The 18,936-nt window shown below is 50.0% G+C and overlaps 6 protein-coding genes across 6 annotated transcripts; 3 read left to right on the top strand and 3 right to left on the bottom strand.

Moving 5' to 3' along the window:
* Positions 1–398: 398 nt before the first annotated feature.
* Positions 399–1,832, bottom strand: AA0111_g2937 (hypothetical protein; the record flags this gene model as incomplete). Its single annotated transcript, XM_028648763.1, has 2 exons — positions 399–1,273; positions 1,331–1,832. The coding sequence occupies 2 exons, from the start codon at positions 1,830–1,832 to the stop codon at positions 399–401; spliced, it is 1,377 nt and encodes a 458-aa protein (XP_028509607.1).
* Positions 1,833–2,093: 261 nt separating this feature from the next.
* Positions 2,094–2,620, top strand: AA0111_g2936 (hypothetical protein; the record flags this gene model as incomplete). Its single annotated transcript, XM_028648762.1, has 3 exons — positions 2,094–2,115; positions 2,162–2,279; positions 2,332–2,620. The coding sequence occupies 3 exons, from the start codon at positions 2,094–2,096 to the stop codon at positions 2,618–2,620; spliced, it is 429 nt and encodes a 142-aa protein (XP_028509606.1).
* Positions 2,621–5,802: 3,182 nt separating this feature from the next.
* AA0111_g2935 (putative transporter) lies at positions 5,803–7,797 on the bottom strand (the record flags this gene model as incomplete). Its single annotated transcript, XM_028648761.1, has 5 exons — positions 5,803–6,249; positions 6,301–6,678; positions 6,730–7,109; positions 7,162–7,517; positions 7,565–7,797. 5 exons carry the CDS (start codon positions 7,795–7,797, stop codon positions 5,803–5,805), a joined length of 1,794 nt encoding a protein of 597 aa, XP_028509605.1.
* Positions 7,798–8,947: 1,150 nt separating this feature from the next.
* On the top strand, positions 8,948–10,081 carry AA0111_g2934 (SET domain-containing protein; the record flags this gene model as incomplete). Its single annotated transcript, XM_028648760.1, has 3 exons — positions 8,948–9,145; positions 9,212–9,481; positions 9,659–10,081. The coding sequence occupies 3 exons, from the start codon at positions 8,948–8,950 to the stop codon at positions 10,079–10,081; spliced, it is 891 nt and encodes a 296-aa protein (XP_028509604.1).
* Positions 10,082–11,330: 1,249 nt separating this feature from the next.
* On the top strand, positions 11,331–12,878 carry AA0111_g2933 (ATP-dependent RNA helicase; the record flags this gene model as incomplete). The annotated part of the gene is made up of 1 exon (XM_028648759.1): positions 11,331–12,878. One exon carries the CDS (start codon positions 11,331–11,333, stop codon positions 12,876–12,878), a length of 1,548 nt encoding a protein of 515 aa, XP_028509603.1.
* Positions 12,879–13,039: 161 nt separating this feature from the next.
* On the bottom strand, positions 13,040–14,720 carry AA0111_g2932 (hypothetical protein; the record flags this gene model as incomplete). The annotated part of the gene is made up of 3 exons (XM_028648758.1): positions 13,040–13,948; positions 14,005–14,367; positions 14,415–14,720. The coding sequence occupies 3 exons, from the start codon at positions 14,718–14,720 to the stop codon at positions 13,040–13,042; spliced, it is 1,578 nt and encodes a 525-aa protein (XP_028509602.1).
* Between the last annotated feature and the right edge of the window lie 4,216 nt (positions 14,721–18,936).

The following is an 18,936-nucleotide window of genomic DNA, read 5'->3' as shown; positions in this document are numbered from 1 at the left end:
TCGTGATAAGGCGGTTCGGAGTACGGAACACCCTTCGTACGCTATAGTGCCCTGTAGCTGCCGGTGGAAGCTGAGCTTTAGGATTGGTCCTACTAAGATGCAAGCATCGTGCGATCATTTGTGGTGTTGACAAAATCGAAGACACAAATGGCGCCAAGCCCCCTTGTCCGAAACGTGTCGAGTTGCCGCCCGGAACGGGTGCCGAGGCTTGCATAAGGCGGTGCGCCACGACAGGGATTTTCCTGTGTGTGAGCCTGCGGGCCGTCGCATTCGCTGAAGCGAAGTCAAGTGACTGAAATCGTATGCGGAGCTATCTCATGCTGTGTTGCACGGTCCCACAGACACTGAGTAGCCAGCCAACCATGGGAAGCAAGTGAAGAAAGAGATATTATCGTAACTTACCTGTCCAATACACCATCGGTTTCACCCACCCTGCCTGGGCCGGCCAACGCTCCATGATGGAGCATGGAGACGAAGCCCAACAGCCAAGGCATGCGGACATCTAACTCGACAAGTTGCGCTACACAGCTCCACAAGCCCATGCTGACTACAGGCCGTTTGGCCTCCAACGGGCGCCTGGAAGCAATGTTTTCCGCTTGAGGTGTTTGCGATTGGCTACCCGCCTCAACAGATGACTGTTCGCTTGTGGCAATTCTTGACGGAAGAGAAGATAATGTCGCAAGACTCAAAATCACCGCTCGCACCGCAGTAAACGCCAAAAAAGCGTATTGGATGATCGCCCAAAATGCACCAGAAGTGTATACGACCGGAGTATTATGGCGATTCTGGCCGGCGTCCAGTCGTTCTTCTGGATGAACTTCTGTCCCGCCGTGTGGAGACAGCAGCCCATAACGCTCAAGACGGGTCAACAACTGTTCTGCGTTAGGGTCTTCTGACTGGGGATCTTTCTCTTTCGTAGCATCGGTCTGCAGAACCTCAGCTATCCTTGTGATGCCTTCCCATAATACCCATCCCTCGCAGGCTTTGCCGCTAATGCCGTTTCCGAGGATCATCTCGGCGAAAATTTCGGCCACCAGGGCGCGTAGACACCCATTCTTCAAGTCTTCTGTCGGTAGCAATAAAGCCAACACTCCGTGGATGAGGAGTTGGCGCCACGCCGACTCGCTTTCGCGCTGCTCGAGGACTGTTGCTGGTGCATCATCGGTCGGAACAGGAGAAAGTGCAGGGTGTGGGTGGAGCGTATGATAGATCAGACGAGGATCTGATACCAGTGAATTTGACGAGGCGGCTTGATTCTTCGCTATTCGGAAAGCTGACAGGGCACAATTAGACTAAGTTCATGCGACAGTCCAGGGTCGGAACTACCTACATGTCAGATGAGCTTCAAGCAGCTCAGGGATCTCGTCTAGTAACAGTGATTCCAGGTCGACTTTTCTGAGGCGTTGTTCCAGACCACGGGTACAGTGAGCGATAATTTGAATCACTTCGTTGACAAATACTTGATCTGGAGTTATCTTCGAGTACCACGTCTGTACGAACTCCTTGATGATCACAGAAATAATACCGTATAACTGAAGATCGACCTCATTTGAGCTTGTCAGAGGTGGTAGCACGTCTCCGATTGGGCGCGGTGTACTGCGTGCTTTCTCGCCGTTTCCAAGTAGTACATTGTGGGAACAGAGAGTACGCCGAATGAATGCTGCGGTTGCTTTGTCCGAAGCAGTATCCACTTGAGTCTTTTGAGTTTCTGTTGGGCGAGTCGTAGCACGAGTATGGTTTGGCAAAGTGCTCCCAGTGGCTCCTGGTATAGACGATATTGGGGTTTGAGAGCTTGGTGGCTGCGGAAGAGGGACGTCAGGATCCCGGCTCATGCTCTCCGTCATCGCAAGGTAATGCTCATGGTCGCATTCAGTGAGTAAGATTTGCGACACGTGATAGCGCGCTGCGACGCGGTCTCGATGAAGGTCGTCGTTGAGTTAGATACTGGGTAAAGTGAGCGATGACGACACAAAGCCAACCAGAGTTTCCGTGTTTAGCCGAGCCTTGGCGCGTCTGTTCTTTGTCACACGCGTTGCACAACACCCGCCCTCCGACTAGCAAACCTCACAGCGCCGCTCACTTCAAACATCCAAATGGCAGCACTAAGTCCCGACGGTATGTGGGTAGCCGTTGTTTCTGCTCCTGCTAATCGTTTTGGTAGTGGCGATAATCGATGTGGAGGCGCAACTGAAAGACATCGTACAAAATCTATACAACCTCATCGTGCAAGCTTACGACCACCATGGAAGCAAGACACAGGAAGCCATGAAGCGAGAAATGTACGCAATAGCTCAGGAACATGCGTTGTATGGTGGGCTAATGACATGATAGCCAGTCGCTTATTCAAAATCTGGTAAAATTGGCAAGAACGGCACCTTCGGTGAACATCAACATCCCTCCAGAGGTCATGTCCTATGTAGAAAACTCTAGGAACCCGGACATCTTCACTCGCGAATTTGTTGAGACCGTGCAGCGAATGAACCAGATGTTGTACGGTCGCGTTGACGCTTACCGCGCCCTGCAAGAACAGCTCGCCCTGCACGTCTCAAGCGCGATACCAGAGCTCAAAGACGATGTGAACTCCGTCGTCGAGTCTACAGGTGGCAAAGTTGTCGTCTAGGTGTCTTACCTCTATCAAACAAACGCGACTACCTTGCACGAATCTAGAGTACCTAATTTCAGCAACCACATCATGAATATTGGGATAGTAAAGACACGTACGGAGGTCAAACCTAAATTGCGAGATCTACCCAAGGACTTCGTTTGAGTGGTTTGTCATGAGTAGCAAATTCTGCGGAACTTTATCTACACATCAGCACTCCAACGGGTGGGGAGGTACCCCAAAGAACACAACACTATTTCAATCTCAGTTTCGTCGACATTTAGGACAGCGGGGAAAGCGTCAGAGGCGTGAATGATGTCACTGAAAAGCGTGACAAGTCGTCAGAAGGGTTGTGCTTTTGGATGAGGATATTGGCAGGGATATTAGTACCCAACACGTTGCTTTGTCCACAGCGCGCCCACACGTCAAAAAGAAGCAACAACATCTTTCAATCAGCCAGGTTTCATCGCAGTCATCCCCACTCGCCGCCAGATCCGTTCGCGCCACATTATATACGTCGCTCTTGTTGCCTGAGTTAGAATGGCGCCATGCTTCCTTCAGCCGTTTGATACGGCTTTACGCGGTATCTTGTCCCTTACATCCGCGGTTGGACTATTGTTACATAATGTTCGCTTTTGGACACTTGCAGCAAGTTTCGCTCGTTATAGTATGCGGCTAAGTGTATCGTACGAGGTTAGCTTCGGCACCCATGTATCGCTGGAAATGAACGCGTACCAGTCGTATCGAAACTGATCACGATATCGCTCTGTACAACGAACTTGACACGTCTGGGTGATATCGGTTGCATTGTAAGCGTCAAGGTCAAAGCCACTATTTGTCCTTCTTGGTCGACTCGTTGACTTGTTACATACCCTAGACGTGTGCAAATATGTGGAGAATATCTCCTTGACATATGGATGCATGGAGATTCAATATAACTTCGGTGCAACGGCGCGACACCGTGTGTTAGAGTTTTCGGTCCGACAGTCATAACATTCAATACTGACAGCTTCACCCAGCTCATGTTGGAACACGACAAACTCTGACCGTCGGACATACAAAGCAGAATTGAGCGAACCTTGATACTGGGAGATGCCTATGTCATCCATGGTATCATACCTCGGTTGCAAGTCGAGCAATTTGGACGTATTTGAAGACGTGCTCCTCTGCCTAATACCTACTCTTTGGTTTTCTTTGTTGCCCTAACTGTACAATGACTTCAAGTGAAGCTCGTGACCAAACCCGATGGAGATTTCTAGTATAGTCGATGCTTTGTCTATAGCTTCTACCTCTTCGCCGACCTGGTAAGGATGATGCATTGTCATATACGCTCAGTTTCTTTCTTATTGTCAGTCGCGATGTCTACACAATACAGCAAATATCCTGCTCAGCATTTGCACCGGCCTATATATGGCTTGTGAACACTTCGTTCGTCATTAGTCTTTAGTGGTACCAGCTAGGCGGTGGAGATCCCCATCGAATTTGGAATTATATTTGGTGATGTCTGAAGCGGCTCCAATTCTCGAATGGAGAATGCATAAAAAATAACCTGCCTTACCTATAAACATGTTTGTTTGCTCCCAACGGTCTAGATGTGATCCACTGCACTCAGATCTGAACACTCATCTTCTTTCAAGAGCCAAGACAGTAAACCATGGCGACTGAGCACGATGTACGAACGACAACATAACATTTAGGAAACAGTTTCTCATCCAGGCGTAAACAGCCATCAAGACCATGCGAATATAAGCTTTGCTTTGCACGGCGGGCAGCATTTCACTTCCGTCTTGCAAGGCGAGAAAGGAATGAGTGATGATCTTCTATAGGTCACTAATTTGGAAAGAATCTGCCGATAGGCAAAGAATTGACTCTTCAAATATCCTGATGCGGCGGGTTTTTCACTTCACAGTTTTTCACCGACGTTCCGTCATTCACTATATTGCAAGCTACTTAGGTAGGACATGATGGCTTTACAACAACTGCCGACTCCTTCCGCACATTGTCGCGCACAAGCTTTGAACGCTTGGTTCCATTCTATGCTCTTTATCTCGTTATACGCAATCAGCGCGTAAAACAAACCGTTTAGCAAATTTCAACTCGCTTTCCCAATAAGAGCACTCGACACGCGCAAACGGAACGATAGGCCAATCACGCCAGATTCGGCGAAACAAATCTTGAAAATTGTATAAAGATCGCACAAATTTTGTTCTTTTCTAGGCCTTTGTCGACTTTTGCGTCGACATCGCAATGTCGTAATGCACCCACGCTACCGCCGCGACCAGCTACCGCTTTGTGTCATTCCCGGGCGCGTTCCACTTCTTCAGAGGCATCCAATCGTCCAACAGTTCACAGTTTGGTATCCTGGAAGCTTGTTCCCACCGCAAAGCTATCACCACTATCCTCCCCAGCTTCTGTTCCTTCTGCGTCCGCCGCCCATTCTCCACCACCAGAAGAAGAGTCTGTTTCATGGGAGGTCGTCAATGAGGATACCTCAGCGCTGACAGCAGACCATTCCTACATTCCCTGTCTTGACGGCTTTTCTCCTGCATCCGCAGAATTATCTCGCTCTGACCCCGAGCACACATCGCTATCCGAATTTGACACAGAGACTTTCCCATCCCATGCCCATCTGTTCCCTTCGTCACCAAACGGTACATGGCGTAATGAGTCACTTCATGCGTTGACGCACCCTACGGCCGTTGATTACAAAGCGCTGTGTAATAAACTCCGTGCGTTAGTCGAAGAAGCATCTGACGAGGTTTCTGGAAGAGTGAATCGAGTTTTTGAGGGGTCTGATGTACCGGCAATACATGACAAAGTCTTGAAGATTATACCCTCAGTTTCGATGCCGGATATGAGGGATGTTGAGCGCGCTGTTGATGCCGGGTGTGAATGGGGATGTGGGTTGTTAGAACGGAGACATACAAGGAGTAGAGGGCGGGAAGGGTGAGTGAGGCGCAGAAAACCCCTGCAGCAAGGAAGAAAAAAGAGCGCAATTAATATGTCTCTAAGTAACCGCCGGAGTTTGAAGTGGTGCTAGGAAGATTGAATTCCAACATAGTAATACATTAAATATCTTTGAAGGCTACGCAGCCTATCTACATGAAGCGAATATTTCTCTAATAAACCTTTAATCGTCACCTCAAATCTCCTCGCTCAATCACTATTTTTTTCTAAACCGTGGCCGTTCCCATATTCAACTATTCATCTCGGTGAATACTTCCAGCGCGTTGACGCTGGGCAAGATGCGGGTGTGCGAGTGCCTCCTCATCACGAGGGCCGCCAGCACCCCCTTCCATAGGTCCACCAGCCTTCATGCCACTCGGCGTTCCACCGAAGCTGACAAGCACCGAGGGATTGTCTGCCGTTAGGGCATCTAGAACATCTAGCTCGTGTGCTGTGAACCATCTTGGCATCAAGAAAGTGCGTAGCGGAATAAGCGCGGTGATGAGTACGGGAAATCCGATAGCGGCGATAGTTTGTGAAATAGCAACTGTGCATGCGACACCAAAGATCTGGATGCCAATGAAAAGTCCGATCTTCTTGCGGGAGACGGTATTTAGCGGGTTATCGCGTTGGATAAAACGCTTTTCGGACATGAGGTAGAGGGTCTTGGCGACGATACCGTTAGATTCGATTGAACCCCACTGCAGAAGAGTTAGCATGTTGAAGGAACGAGTGGCGGTAGAGGTACGTACACCGACAACGAAGAACACACCGGCGAAGACGGCGGCAGGCATAGTGTGTAACACCGTGAGCAAAGGACCGGTCATAGTACCCCAAATAGCCATGCCCATCAAGAAGTGACTGACACGCTGTTCAACAACGGCGGTAGCCTCTATAAACGGCTTACGGATCTCTCCGCCATCCTCCGTTTTGGTGACTTCAAGTTTCGTTTCGTAAACTGTCAAAGAGTCGGTATGCACAGGTGCTTGCGGTACGAGACCGTTGGGAAGGGGGAGGCCAATAACACCGCCAACAAAGCATGTGCAGCCGAGAAGGAAGAAATCCCAGTGGAAGCCAGCGGGCTTTTTTAGAGGATATTGACGGGCTTGTGCTGTAAGAGATGAAACATTCTATCGTGGTAGATTAGCATGTATCATTTTTGGAACGGGTACAAAACTTACGTGGTCGTAGTAGAAAAGCAGCATCATCAGGAAACCAAATGGCAATGCTGCAAATACCCACTTGACGTCCAGATTCCAGAAGTCAATCACCCAATTTCTGTCCTGCGTCGGCTCAAAGGCGCCTGTAATAGGGACTCGGTACAGGCCAGTATTCTCCAAACGTCCGGGGATGTGTGAGAAGCCGACCCAGAACAAAGTTGGAAAGACGAAGGAATAGTCAGCGAGGATACCACGGACGCCTGGACCAAACAATGTACTTCCTCCAAGCTTCTCGAGGCCGTATACGGAGGCAAAGTAGCAGATGGCGATAACGATGGAAAGGTAGCCGCCATCGAATTCGGAAACTTCGAAGAGGTAAACCAGTTCTTCCACACCCTTGACTATGGATGTGTCAGCTATGTAACTATGTTTGGCTAGTTGCTAGATACGTACTGCAATAGATAATTCCGACATACATGCCAAATGTCTCACTTGAGAAGTCGGTAACATAAGCCATGTAGTCACTAAAGTTGCCGAAGGATACGATCCAGTGGAAGATGGCAGCCCAGATACCGACCCATGCGGTAAAGGCTGGATAGATGGGAGGATCATACTGAGTGATAATGTCGAAGATGGTGTAGTTGAAGAGGGCGATAAGACCAGTGACGCCCACAATGGTGAGAGGTTGGCAAGCGAAGAGGCTGAAGACCATTGCTGCTAAAGCGGAGGCGAAGAGAGCTTCATTGATACCGAAGAACTCGCCAGTTCGGCGGTACATGTCGAGCGTGAAAGCGATAGCAGGTAGAACACTGGATCTGTAAGTACATGTCTTGAGCATTTCACTGAGTACACTTACTTGACGAAGTACATACGAACTGTACTAGCAAAGACTCGATAGGTAAGTGCATCGGTGATATCACTCCAGTAGTATGGTAATCTGCGTTTGACATCGTGATACATGCCACGTCCGGGTTGCAAAATGCGCCATCTCCGCCATCCTTTCGCGCCCTGGAAGGTGTATGATTCGTGTGTCGCGGTTCTTTCCAATCTCTCCTTGTTACTCGAATCTTTGGCGTCTGACGACTCCATTATGATGAGGGTGGGGGGTTGCACTAATAAAACGACAGATGTGTAAGAGATGCGAAGCCGCACAAATTGAAGTTGAAGGGTACCAATCGGTACAAGCGATATGTAAATAGCTTGATTCAGACCCTGACCGCCCAGTCTATATACGCGGAGGCAAGTCCAATTATAAGACCCGGCGCACTACGATACACAATGCCATAGCATCGCTTGGCATTTGTGGAGACGGGTTTTCGCCGTTGAGAGACGAACTGCTTGCGCATTGAGTCGTTCGATAGCAACCTTCGCCATCGTAGATACAGATGTACAGATAATTGCGAAAGCTCATCTGATGAGACCGCCTCTGCACTTTCTACAATGCTTTGTTGTTCTGTCGCGATAGTCACGTCTTCTGTTGAGGCAATGTTTGGTTGTTCGGTGACGTCTGCCGGAATGGAGAGCATGGAGCATGTAGTTAGTGTGACGGCTAGTTCCCGTGCCATGCTGGGACCACCATCAGCCCTGCGGCTTTTTTCTGACTGCCCAGGCATCATCGAGCAGCATCTTCGATAACCTAGAGCAATGTGCCTACCACGAACCGACTTTGCGACCGCAACCAACGTTCGAGTGGCTACGTGCAGCCGCAGCAATTCTTCTGATTGGTTGAGATATTGTTTGCACGCCAAAATGACGCGCATTCGTCGCCGAGTGTATGGCTGAAGCCAAGCACCATACCGCACCTGGTTAAGAGCGTTGCTAATCAAACTCCGGCTTCATCTGCTGCTTGAGCAGAATTTCCATCAATATCGTCACGGTTCCGCGTTCCACCATCGCGGCATATAGAAGCCGTGTACAGTGTTGCGACACTGCGACTTTCGACCCGGATATACTTCGGACAGCTTGTTCAGTCCATGAAAGCTCCGACATTTGGACGGATGCGCCTCTTTCTCTTACCTCACAGACGTCTTGTTACCTCACGCCCATAGCGAATCTTGTTTCGCATCCTGAGTGGTTTTCATTATACGGAGCTACCTCCGCAGTAATTTTCCTAGTGGACATCGTGGTAGAGCTTGTTATATCACACATCTGCTCGCGGACTGCTCAAGCTTCTTAGCGTCCGGTGTCAAGTCCGCAGATCTAATCAATTTAGCGAGGTACTGTCGAGGCACTCCTTAAGATGAACGGCCTCCAGGATATCGATGGGCTTTCCGAATGCATCGGTCGGGCCATCCAGGACCATCTTGCCAGATTGAACATCAATATCGCGTGGCCACAGCTCGACAACCTTGACCATCCCATCCTTCGCGTGGAAGCTTTCCTCGAAGAGGCCGATGCGAACCATGCAACAAGAGCGCAGTCCGAGAGGGTCGCATCGGTACGTTTATGCTCCCACCACACCTAAACTGCTCGTGTGCAGTAGCGTATGCTTACATGTCCGTAGAGAACCGTCGATCTGGCGAGTATGAGAACGCCGGCCCCCACACAAAGTCCAATGCCGGTAGATTCTAACGACTATGAGGAGTCATCGTCGATGGACGAGTCTAATCCCCGGGACGACCCGTGCCCATCGGAACAACACTCCCGCGATACCCGTAGAAAAGGTACTGGCGGTCTGAGGGTGTCGCAGAACCAGTCCTCTTTTCAAGAAGATTTGACCGAGCACCAACGCCAAATGCAGGTGGATAGCCGAAGCTTTCCCAAGCGGAAAAAGGTACGTCGACTTCGCCAGGCGACATCGTATTTCCCGCCAACCGCTGGAATCTCATCGAAGAATCATTGGGTTGTTGTTGCATGCCTCTACTAGCATTTCACGTCCGAAGAAGCTCGTATCTCTAGGCCATACCAGCACCAGAAAGTATCTCAGAGGTCTTTGGCTGACCATTCGCAGGTAGCGTCTGATAAGTTTGTCTTCCAGCCTTCCACTCTAGACAAGCTTATCATCGGAATCTGGGAGCAAGTACACAGTACACTCAACCTCGACCCGAAAGCTATATTCGAACAGTTCCAGGTATCGCCCAATGGATCCTCCATGGGTGTGGTTCGACAAACGCAAACGGAAGAGCCATCAGCAGCCATTACCACTTCGAACACGAAATCCGAATCCTTCAGTCAGATGAACGTTTTCTGTCGCAAGGTCACACAAGCGAGTCGTGTGTGCCGGTCAATAGAAATGATTGTACAAGCTCGCTGGGTCGAGCTCTTTGAGGAGCAGGTACAATATCGGAGCCAATCGAGGCCTGACCTGTCTACGACAAAGCACAGGAAAGCTGTGTTCATGGAAGCGTGCCAGGACTTCGACTGGTCTGAGTAAGTCCCAATATTTGCCATCGCGCATGACACATCGCATTCGCTAACCGCCATACGATAACAGAAAGGAATTGCGCAATAAAATGGCCATCTGGCGTGGTTACAAGGAAGTAAAAGACGCAGCGGGTTGGGCTGCACTTGTCTTCGCTGGCATGGGCATTTACCGATTCTGTAAGTACCGAGTAGGCTTTGATAAAGATGCGATGCGCCGGCTACGGAACCTGCGAAAACGTCTCGAAGTCGCAGCCGATACCCTACATCCCCACTGGCGCCAGTTGTTGTCAATCGTGGGCGAATCGCAAACCCTCGAATACCCTGGACACCCGCACGATTGGGTTGTTTTTGAGGACGGATCGGATCCCGTACCCTTGCGCCAAACATATCAGCTTCACGATCCATATTTTGCTTTTGAACACATCGACGAGTCAATCATTGATGAATCGGTCTGGGGATGCGAAGACCCACGATGGACGCCACAATCGAACGCTGTCGCTAGACCAGGTGGAGTGTACATCTGTGCTTTGTGCAACGAGCCACAATCCGACAACCCACAGGACAACTCGTGTTTCTGCTTTCCAACCCTTTTTGGTTGTGTAAAGCGAAAGCCACCACCCGTTCAAATTGTCAGGACGCCGGACGGCAGAAATAATGGCCTCGTAGCGTTGACGTCGTTCGATCGTGGAACGGCCGTCGGCGAGCTCGTCGGATTGATAACAAACGGAGTCAGACATCTTGACGTGTTGGACAGTTCAACACCCTTGGCTAATTACCAGATCTGGCAAGGCAGAGCAGGAAATTTCACGCGCTTCATCAATCATAGCTGTAAGCCGAACTCGCAATCCTCCACTTTTACCTGGCTGGACACACAAAGGGTGGTATTGGTCAGTAAGGGGATAGACGCAGGAAAGGAGATTACATTAGATTATGGGGACAAGTATTGGGCTGGGTTAGATAAGAGCTGTCTTTGTGGGGAGAGTTGCTGTAGGTATAAAAGAGATGGGCGGGTGAGATAGGCTCTAGGTCGGCAGTTAGCTCTGCAAAGCATCAAAGCATAGCTCCGTCTCCAACAATTGATCGCACCCGTTGTAGACATCTAGGCCATATAACTCGCAAAGTTTTGACCCAGTACGAATCCGAAAGCACAAGCTTCCGTAGCCGTATCGATAAGACTAGCGCGATTAATCCCTGCACAAAATTTCGGAGACAACTCGAACTTGAGCCGTCGACATACATGCGAAACATCAACCACAATCATGGCGACCTCCGATTACAGTGATTCTGGTGCATCCGACCAGGAAATTCTCGAGGCACAATCCGGAGCTAGGAAGAGAAGGAGACTGTCGCCGACCGAGGATGTAAGCTCGGCTTCCGAAGCTGAAGTTGTCCAACCACTACCAGTCGCAGCCTCATCAATCTCGCGCATCAAAGCAAAGCAGCAAAACGCGTCGGCAAACGATGCCAAATCCGCCGGATCTGTTGGAACCACACCGAAAACCAATCCTAAACTGGATTTCGCGTCGCTCAATGTAGCGCCATGGCTCGTCAAGTCGCTCGCAAGCATGGAGATCAAGCGCCCAACTGGCATCCAAGCCTCCTGTATTCCTGAAATTCTCAAGGGGAAAGACTGTATCGGTGGCTCAAGAACTGGTACAGGTAAAACTATAGCATTTTCGTTACCGATTCTGCAGAAATGGGCGGAGGATCCTAGTGGTATCTTCGCCGTTATTGTCACACCGACCCGCGAGCTCGCGATCCAGATCTACGAGCAAGTGAAAGCAATTTCAGCGCCACAATCGATGAAACCCATTCTGATTACCGGAGGCTCAGACCAGCGCTCCCAAGCCATCGCTCTGGCCTCACGACCCCACGTCGTCATTGCAACACCAGGCCGGCTAGCAGAGCACATCCGTACCTCGGGCGAGGACACAATCTGTGGTCTCCGTCGCGTGCGCTTTGTTGTCTTTGATGAAGCCGATCGTCTACTCGCTCCAGGCAAAGGCTCCATGCTGCCCGATCTCGAGACCTGTTTATCCGCTCTACCTCCCAAGGAAACACGGCAAACCCTTCTATTTACTGCCACCGTGACGCCCGAGGTCCTGGCACTCAAATCCCAGCCTCGAGCTCCAGGCCGTCTTCCAATCTTCGTTTCCGAGGTCGATACCGAGGATTTAGCAATTCCACCAAGACTGCAGCAAAAGTACCTTCAAACGCCAGTTACGCACAAGGAATGTTATCTTCACGTCTTGTTGAATACACCAGAGAATAGCAAAAAGAGTGTTATTATATTCTGCAATCGTACGAAGACAGCCACGCTCCTGGAGTACATGCTGCGCCTCCTTGATCACCGCGTCACTGCACTGCACTCTGGTCTCAAGCAAAACGATCGTGTGGGTAACCTCGCTAGGTTCCGTGCGCAGGCTGCTAGGATGCTCGTTGCTACTGATGTTGCGGCCCGTGGTTTGGATATTCCAGAGGTGGCGCTTGTTATCAACTTCGATGTGCCCCGTGATCCGGATGATTACATCCATCGTGTCGGTCGTACGGCGCGTGCTGGGAGGGTTGGTACGAGTATCACTTTGATTGGGCAGAGGGATGTGGAGCTTGTACTGGCGATTGAGTCGCGTGTGGGAAAGAAGATGGATGAGTTTGAGGAGGAAGGTGTTAGCGTTGAAGGCAGAGTCGTCCGAGATGCCCTCAAGCCTGTAACTGAGAAGAAGCGCGAAGCTTTGTTGAGTATAGAGGAGGGCAGAGATGTGATGGGCAAGCGACAGGTAAGTATGAAGAAGAAGCGGGCGGAGTAGACGTAGCGACTCTTAAGACGATCCTAAGGGGTAGAGCCCTTGTATGAATCAGGCGAACACTTTCAGGCTATACTTCGCTAATCACGACACTTGGTTGGTAGTAGATGCAAAAACATATGCTCATTACGCTAGAACGCTGTAAAAACAACAACTTATGCTACTCACGGTGACCCTCTTCTTGGCCTAAATACCGTGTTGAAGTTCTTCTGCGTGACAAACCACGCGTTATGTGTCTTCCACTCAGCACCGGGATGTTCAAGCTCAATCTCGAATCTACGTAGGAAGCTTGGCACCAGCTTGTAGATTTCCAAGAGGCTGATGTTCTTTCCGATACACGTTCTAGCCCCAGCGCCAAACTGCAACATGGTTCCCTTCATTTCCTTGAGTTTGTCCGGGCTAGCCTCAATCCAGCGCTCGGGCCGGAATGTATTAACGTCTACACCAAAAACCTCGGGTCGACGTTGTACGACCCAGGGGTTACAGCCGACAATCGTGCCACCAGGGATGAATTCGCCGCAGATTTGCATGCCCTGTTTAGGCACGACGCGCTCAAGGATGAGACCAGGTGCAGGGTGAAGTCGGAAGGATTCTTGGACGACAGCGTCAAGATAGGTAAGCTTCTGGGCTTCGGGCCAAGAGACTGTCTTGTCGGAACGAGATTCGATAGTTCCGTCTGCTACAGCGGTGTCGAGCTCCTGCATGAGCTTCAGATATACACGTGGGTGCTTGACAAGGAAATAGAAGACAGCTGAAAGCGAGATGGCTGTCGTTTCCGAACCGGCAAAGACCATAGATGTGCAGGTTGATAGGATGCGGTTGTCGTCCATAAACTCGTGATCATGGCTTGCTTGGGCGAACTTGGAGAGGAGGTCGATACCATGAGGGTTGGCCTTTTCGTCGTCGGAAAGACCGAAGCGCTTGATCTTTTCGACTTGGGTAGCGCGCTCACTGGAGCGGTTCAGGGCGAAGAGGGTGACAGGATGAACACGCTTATCTAGACCAATGCGCTGGGCAAAGAGGCTGATTGGGTTCTTCCATAGAAGACGGTCGAGGATGGGAATTTGACCGACCTAAAGAGATGTGAGTATGGAAATGACCATGATGGCTTCTGCTTGTGAGGACCTACCGGTGCAACGTAGTCGAAAAACTTGCCCAAGAAGCCGATAATGTTGTCTACGTCCTTGTTTCCTTCGACAAAACCCAGTCGCTTGCTCCATGTCAACTCACCGATGACGTCGAAGGCGAAGAATTGCAACCATTGACTGAAGTTGCAGCTCTGCCCAGTCTTGGCAAACATATCCTCGGTTTTGTCGAGCCAGTATGTGAGTGTGGAGCTAACGAGAGGCTCGTAGTTGACGAGCGAGCTCATGGCGAAGGCATTGTTGACGCATCGGCGGTACTTTGCGTGAAAGTCTTCGTCGGTGGTGGAGAAGAGAGAGAGGAGCGGCGCTCCCTTGGACACGGCGCCCTGGACAGGGTAAAAGTCAGACTGGAAGAGTTAGCTATCATCCAACAGACCTATCTGCATTTACATACCTTGTAGACGCCCTTGTTAAGCCCATAGATGGCTTTGATAGCCTTTGGATCCGCAAACGACAGAACGTTTGGGCCTAACCTGACAATGTCGCCATGTTTGCGATGCAACGCGAGGTTGGTCCATTGATGGTTCTTCTTTGACACATCCCATAACCGCCACCAGTTGGAATATCCAGCCGCCCAATGTCCTGGGTACTTGTTCAGTCCTTTCCAGTACTTGTTGTTAAGTAGATATGCAATGGTAGTTGTTGCCAGTACAAGCGGCCAGTACCGCACAAGCAGCGGAAGGAGCTCGTTGGCCAGCATGTTGTGTAACCCGATCTAACTTGTAGCGGGAGATGCGTTCCGGGACCCAGGTAACAGTAGATTCGAAGCAAAGTAAGCTGCGAAATTCATATCTGACACGGTCTGGGGCGAGAGCTCATATAAATGGGAGCCAGCAGTCGGGCCTGTGCCGTCCCCTTCCCGCACTGTCACGCAGCCGTCTCGGTCTCGGAGTGGCCATGGTAACGCGTCTGGGTGCTTGCGCAAGATTGTGTTGGTCGGCAGTTGACAGTTGAGGCGTGATATGATGAGGGTGGGTCCGTGGCTGGACTGGAGCAGCTTGGACGGATCGCGTGGGGACGGTAGCTCCGGGGCGCTTTCGCGGGGTAAACCTCGTCAACACAGAGAGCAACCATCGTTAAAAGCTACCCATTCGCCTCAGAACTCGGTTATCGCGATGCACTCAATCTATCCCTCTCCATGCTATTGGCCAACTTCTCCCTGCTGCACCAGACGACACGGTGCTGGAATCATTCCCATACTCCCTTACATCACTTTTCGTACGAGATGGCGCAGCATCGCCAATGTGCTCTGTGCTATTCTGGAACTGCCGACTATCGTCACTTCAACAGCTAAACCTTGTGTGAGACGATAGCGACGTTGTGTGGACCTGGGAAGCATCGGCAGTTGTATTCGAATGTCATAACTGCAACTGCCGATGTCTTGCACGGAGGAATCAGCGCCGAAGCCTCCGGACGCTCCCTGATACGCGCGTCACGTGTCCTCGGGTCAATATTTGGACCCTCGGTTGTCGTGAAGTGGGCGTCTTCAGCAACCTTTGGGAAACCCTGGGTTACTTTACTTTTCTTCTATTAAAGAAGATCAAGGCACTCTACAACTTAGTGAGTCTTTGCCAACGTCACCTACAGTGGGTGTATTTCTAGAAAGATCCGCGCGTCATCGTGATCGTCTTCATGAGAACGAATAAGCAAACATTAGTACGTCTCGCGACCGAGCGGAAGCATCGGTTCCCACGCGTGACAGCGAAATTTGTTATTCGGAGGACCCGGAATCAGCGGCTTGCCGATATTAGCGGTTAATGGTCACTTGCGTCACCATTCCTTTCCATCCTGGATATAAGTAACCTGAAATACAGAGTGGAACACGTGCAAAGAGAGGCGAAAAAAGACATGTTTTAACGAGATAGAGACAAGGTGATGAAATTACTGAATGAGAGTGAGAGTCAAGGTTCTGTATCATTGATCTTGAGTAGTAGTACCTACGTAAGTACTTATTTGCCATCTACAGCTTATCTGATGCAGAACCAGATTAGAGTCATCCTATGTACCCGTACAATGTATACATACAAAACAAACCCACGCTAGAGGCCCCACTAGTACGACATGTAACCACTTGCCCTGTACACTGGTAGTCGTAGTCCATACGCGACTGCTTCGTATGCTTAGTTGCTGCTGAAGCAATTTGGGAAAAGGGAATCGTAGCAGGAACGACTACCGCGGTTGTTACCGAATCGCCATGGCTACACCGATCAAGGGAAATGTATTGTATAAATCAATGCCACCTAAAACTACACTTCTTACTTTTTTCCATACGTTCTGATACGTGAGAAGCTTGTGAGAATGAGCATGTGTCCAGTACAACCTTCAAAGCCTCGAAAGGAAGCGCTTCCACATGTCTATGTAGCCGCCAAGCTCTGCAATCAGTACATCCTGGATACATTTATCCACCCATGAAGCTTCTTACTACCCACTGTAAAGTGATGAAATGGTGATCTGAGGCATACGATTGTGGTGTAGCCAATGGCACACCTTATCCTATAGACAAGGCGGAGCGTAGCTGGACTAGCCGATTGTCCGCCTTGATGAAGCAATACGACCTTCGATTTCTCTCATATCTTCGCAAACAAGACAATGTGTAGCCCAGATATCGCGTTCTGTTGGTGGTCTATTGGCGGAACGCACCGACATGAGCCGCGTATCTGTCGTCGTGCATGCCATGATGCCTTTGCTGCTTCGTGACCTGTGAAGACATAGTATGTGTATCGTAAAGCTAATATATATGATGAGGCTAAGAATTTCGTGGGTCTGGGCAAGATCACTTTCAGGGCTTCGAACTTTCGAAAACTTTTCCAATCCTACCTAGCCATGTTGACGACCAACACCAAGATTGTTCTGATAGCCGCGATAAACCTATTCATTTCCAACAAATGCTACGCACAAGTCTTAAACAACTCTTCAGTACTGGGCTATTCCCCTCCTGTCAGTACCATCGTCAACAGCGACCTACCATTCAACTCGACGGGTACATTTCGTTTAGACCCGAGCTCAGCATTTGGCGATCCCTGGTATCTTAGCATTATCGTAACCGAAAGACGGGGTCTTAACTACATCCACGGAGACAGCTTGACCTGTGAGTAGAGGGAGCGTTCCTTAGCGTTCCAAATTCACTGACTAGGAACCAGCAAGGCAGTCAGACTCAATACTGCATGTACACATTGTTATCGCTGGATGTGACGAATCAAGAGGAATACGGAAGCTGCATAAAGGTACTGAGTAACGTGTGCATAGCACATGTGCTTTAACCAGACTTCCGAACGTCGATCTCCCAGAAAATTATCGGACCTACGGATATATGAACACGGCTATAGGAAAAAGCGGAGACGATCGAGAGGTCACGATGCCTATGACAGGCATTTTAAGGAATTAGTGCCCATGGTGTTCACCATAAAGGCTCCGGATGGCACTAGATAATGTGGTGGAGGGCAGCCGTGTCACTCCAGAATCTGCCACCAGCCACTTGCGCTCCGGACCTGGGCTCGAAAGAGCCTCGATCTTCATGGCTCTTGTGTCAAGTTTGTCCTTAATTTCATAACCAGGCCTCGTTCTTTCCTTCTTCCAACGACTAATCCGGGTAACTTGCAGTGGTGACAAAAGTTGGAGCCCGGGCCAATCTGATGACAATGCGATATGTCTAAATTGAGGGGAAGCTGATATAGGAGAAGAAGCAACATAGTCCACCTTATGTTGCACCTTGTGGAGATGTGCAAACCCACGTGGGTACAGTGGTTACAGAAAGCATTTTGGCGTCGCTATATCGAACGTAGATTGGAGGAGCGCTGTTTGCAAAAGTCCTACGTAAGATTAGCTGTCGAATTGGCACAAACCGTACAACAGAGATGGTGATGTTGTTGTCCAGGGGTTTGTCAAGTGATGCATCATGCGAAGGGAGTGAAGTGACGAAACTGTTGGAGTAACTACACGCGATTCTGGCATTGAGATTGCAGTACACTACCATCTGGCCGATAGCTTGCTAGACCATTGTCATCTACACAGTCGTCGGTTTTGACTATTCGGTGAAATGCATCATGGCTAATCGCCGCAAGTCATGCATAACTTGTCGTATATCGGAGCACTGTACATACTTCTCCGCGGTAGTGCATAGCGACGACGGCTGACGGTATCCGGGCGAGAGAAATATGAGGCTTCGGTGGATACGTCAGCGGCTGCGTAAGAAGGTCTAGATGCCATAGTGTACAAAATAGGAGCGATACTGTTATCCTAGCATGCAAGTCTAGCCGAAACAGCGACCAGTATGGCGAAGCGCCGACAAAGCTCAACAATTATGCCGTGCATGCGGTCCGCTTGAAAAGGTAATTCAGGTTCCAGGAACATAGCTTGACAAGCGATGACTACCGTTCGTCTGCGGATCATCAGTGGATGCAACCCCCCCCTTAGTCTCAACATTGATCGCTGTTTAACCGATGAGGTTGGGGACGACGGGACAGGCATTCCACTAGGAGGACAATCCGATGTCCCCGATGATGATGTTTTCAAATGTGCATGTTTCTGTAATCTGCAGTTTGGGGGTTCGCGGGCGAGAAGATGGTGTGGTGGATCCAGAGCTACGGTAGCCCGAGCTCCCCGTCACCTTTTCAAGGATGATGGGGGCGCGTACCATATCTCAAGATTCACCCCGCCCGCATCACATCCAGAGATGGTTTAGGTGGAAGAAAGTTCTGACCCCTAGCAGACGGGATATACCAACCGTACCGTAAGGACCCTGGTCCCGTTGTTTCTCAACAAGATCTGTCTCGAAGCGAATACAGAACGATGGCCGAAAACGGGGACCTGATGTTTTCAAGGTGTACCTCGCAAACCTAGCGCTGACACCGATGAAGACGCTTGGATAGCGGCAGCGAGCTAGGCACGGCCCAAAAATGTTTTGAAGACAGGGAACT

Source organism: Alternaria arborescens (genome assembly GCF_004154835.1).
Source record: "Alternaria arborescens strain FERA 675 chromosome Unknown contig_5, whole genome shotgun sequence".
Classification (NCBI taxonomy): Eukaryota; Fungi; Ascomycota; class Dothideomycetes; order Pleosporales; family Pleosporaceae; genus Alternaria; species Alternaria arborescens.
Note: the sequence above shows the minus strand (reverse complement) of the source record. Positions and strands in the feature narration are given on the sequence as shown.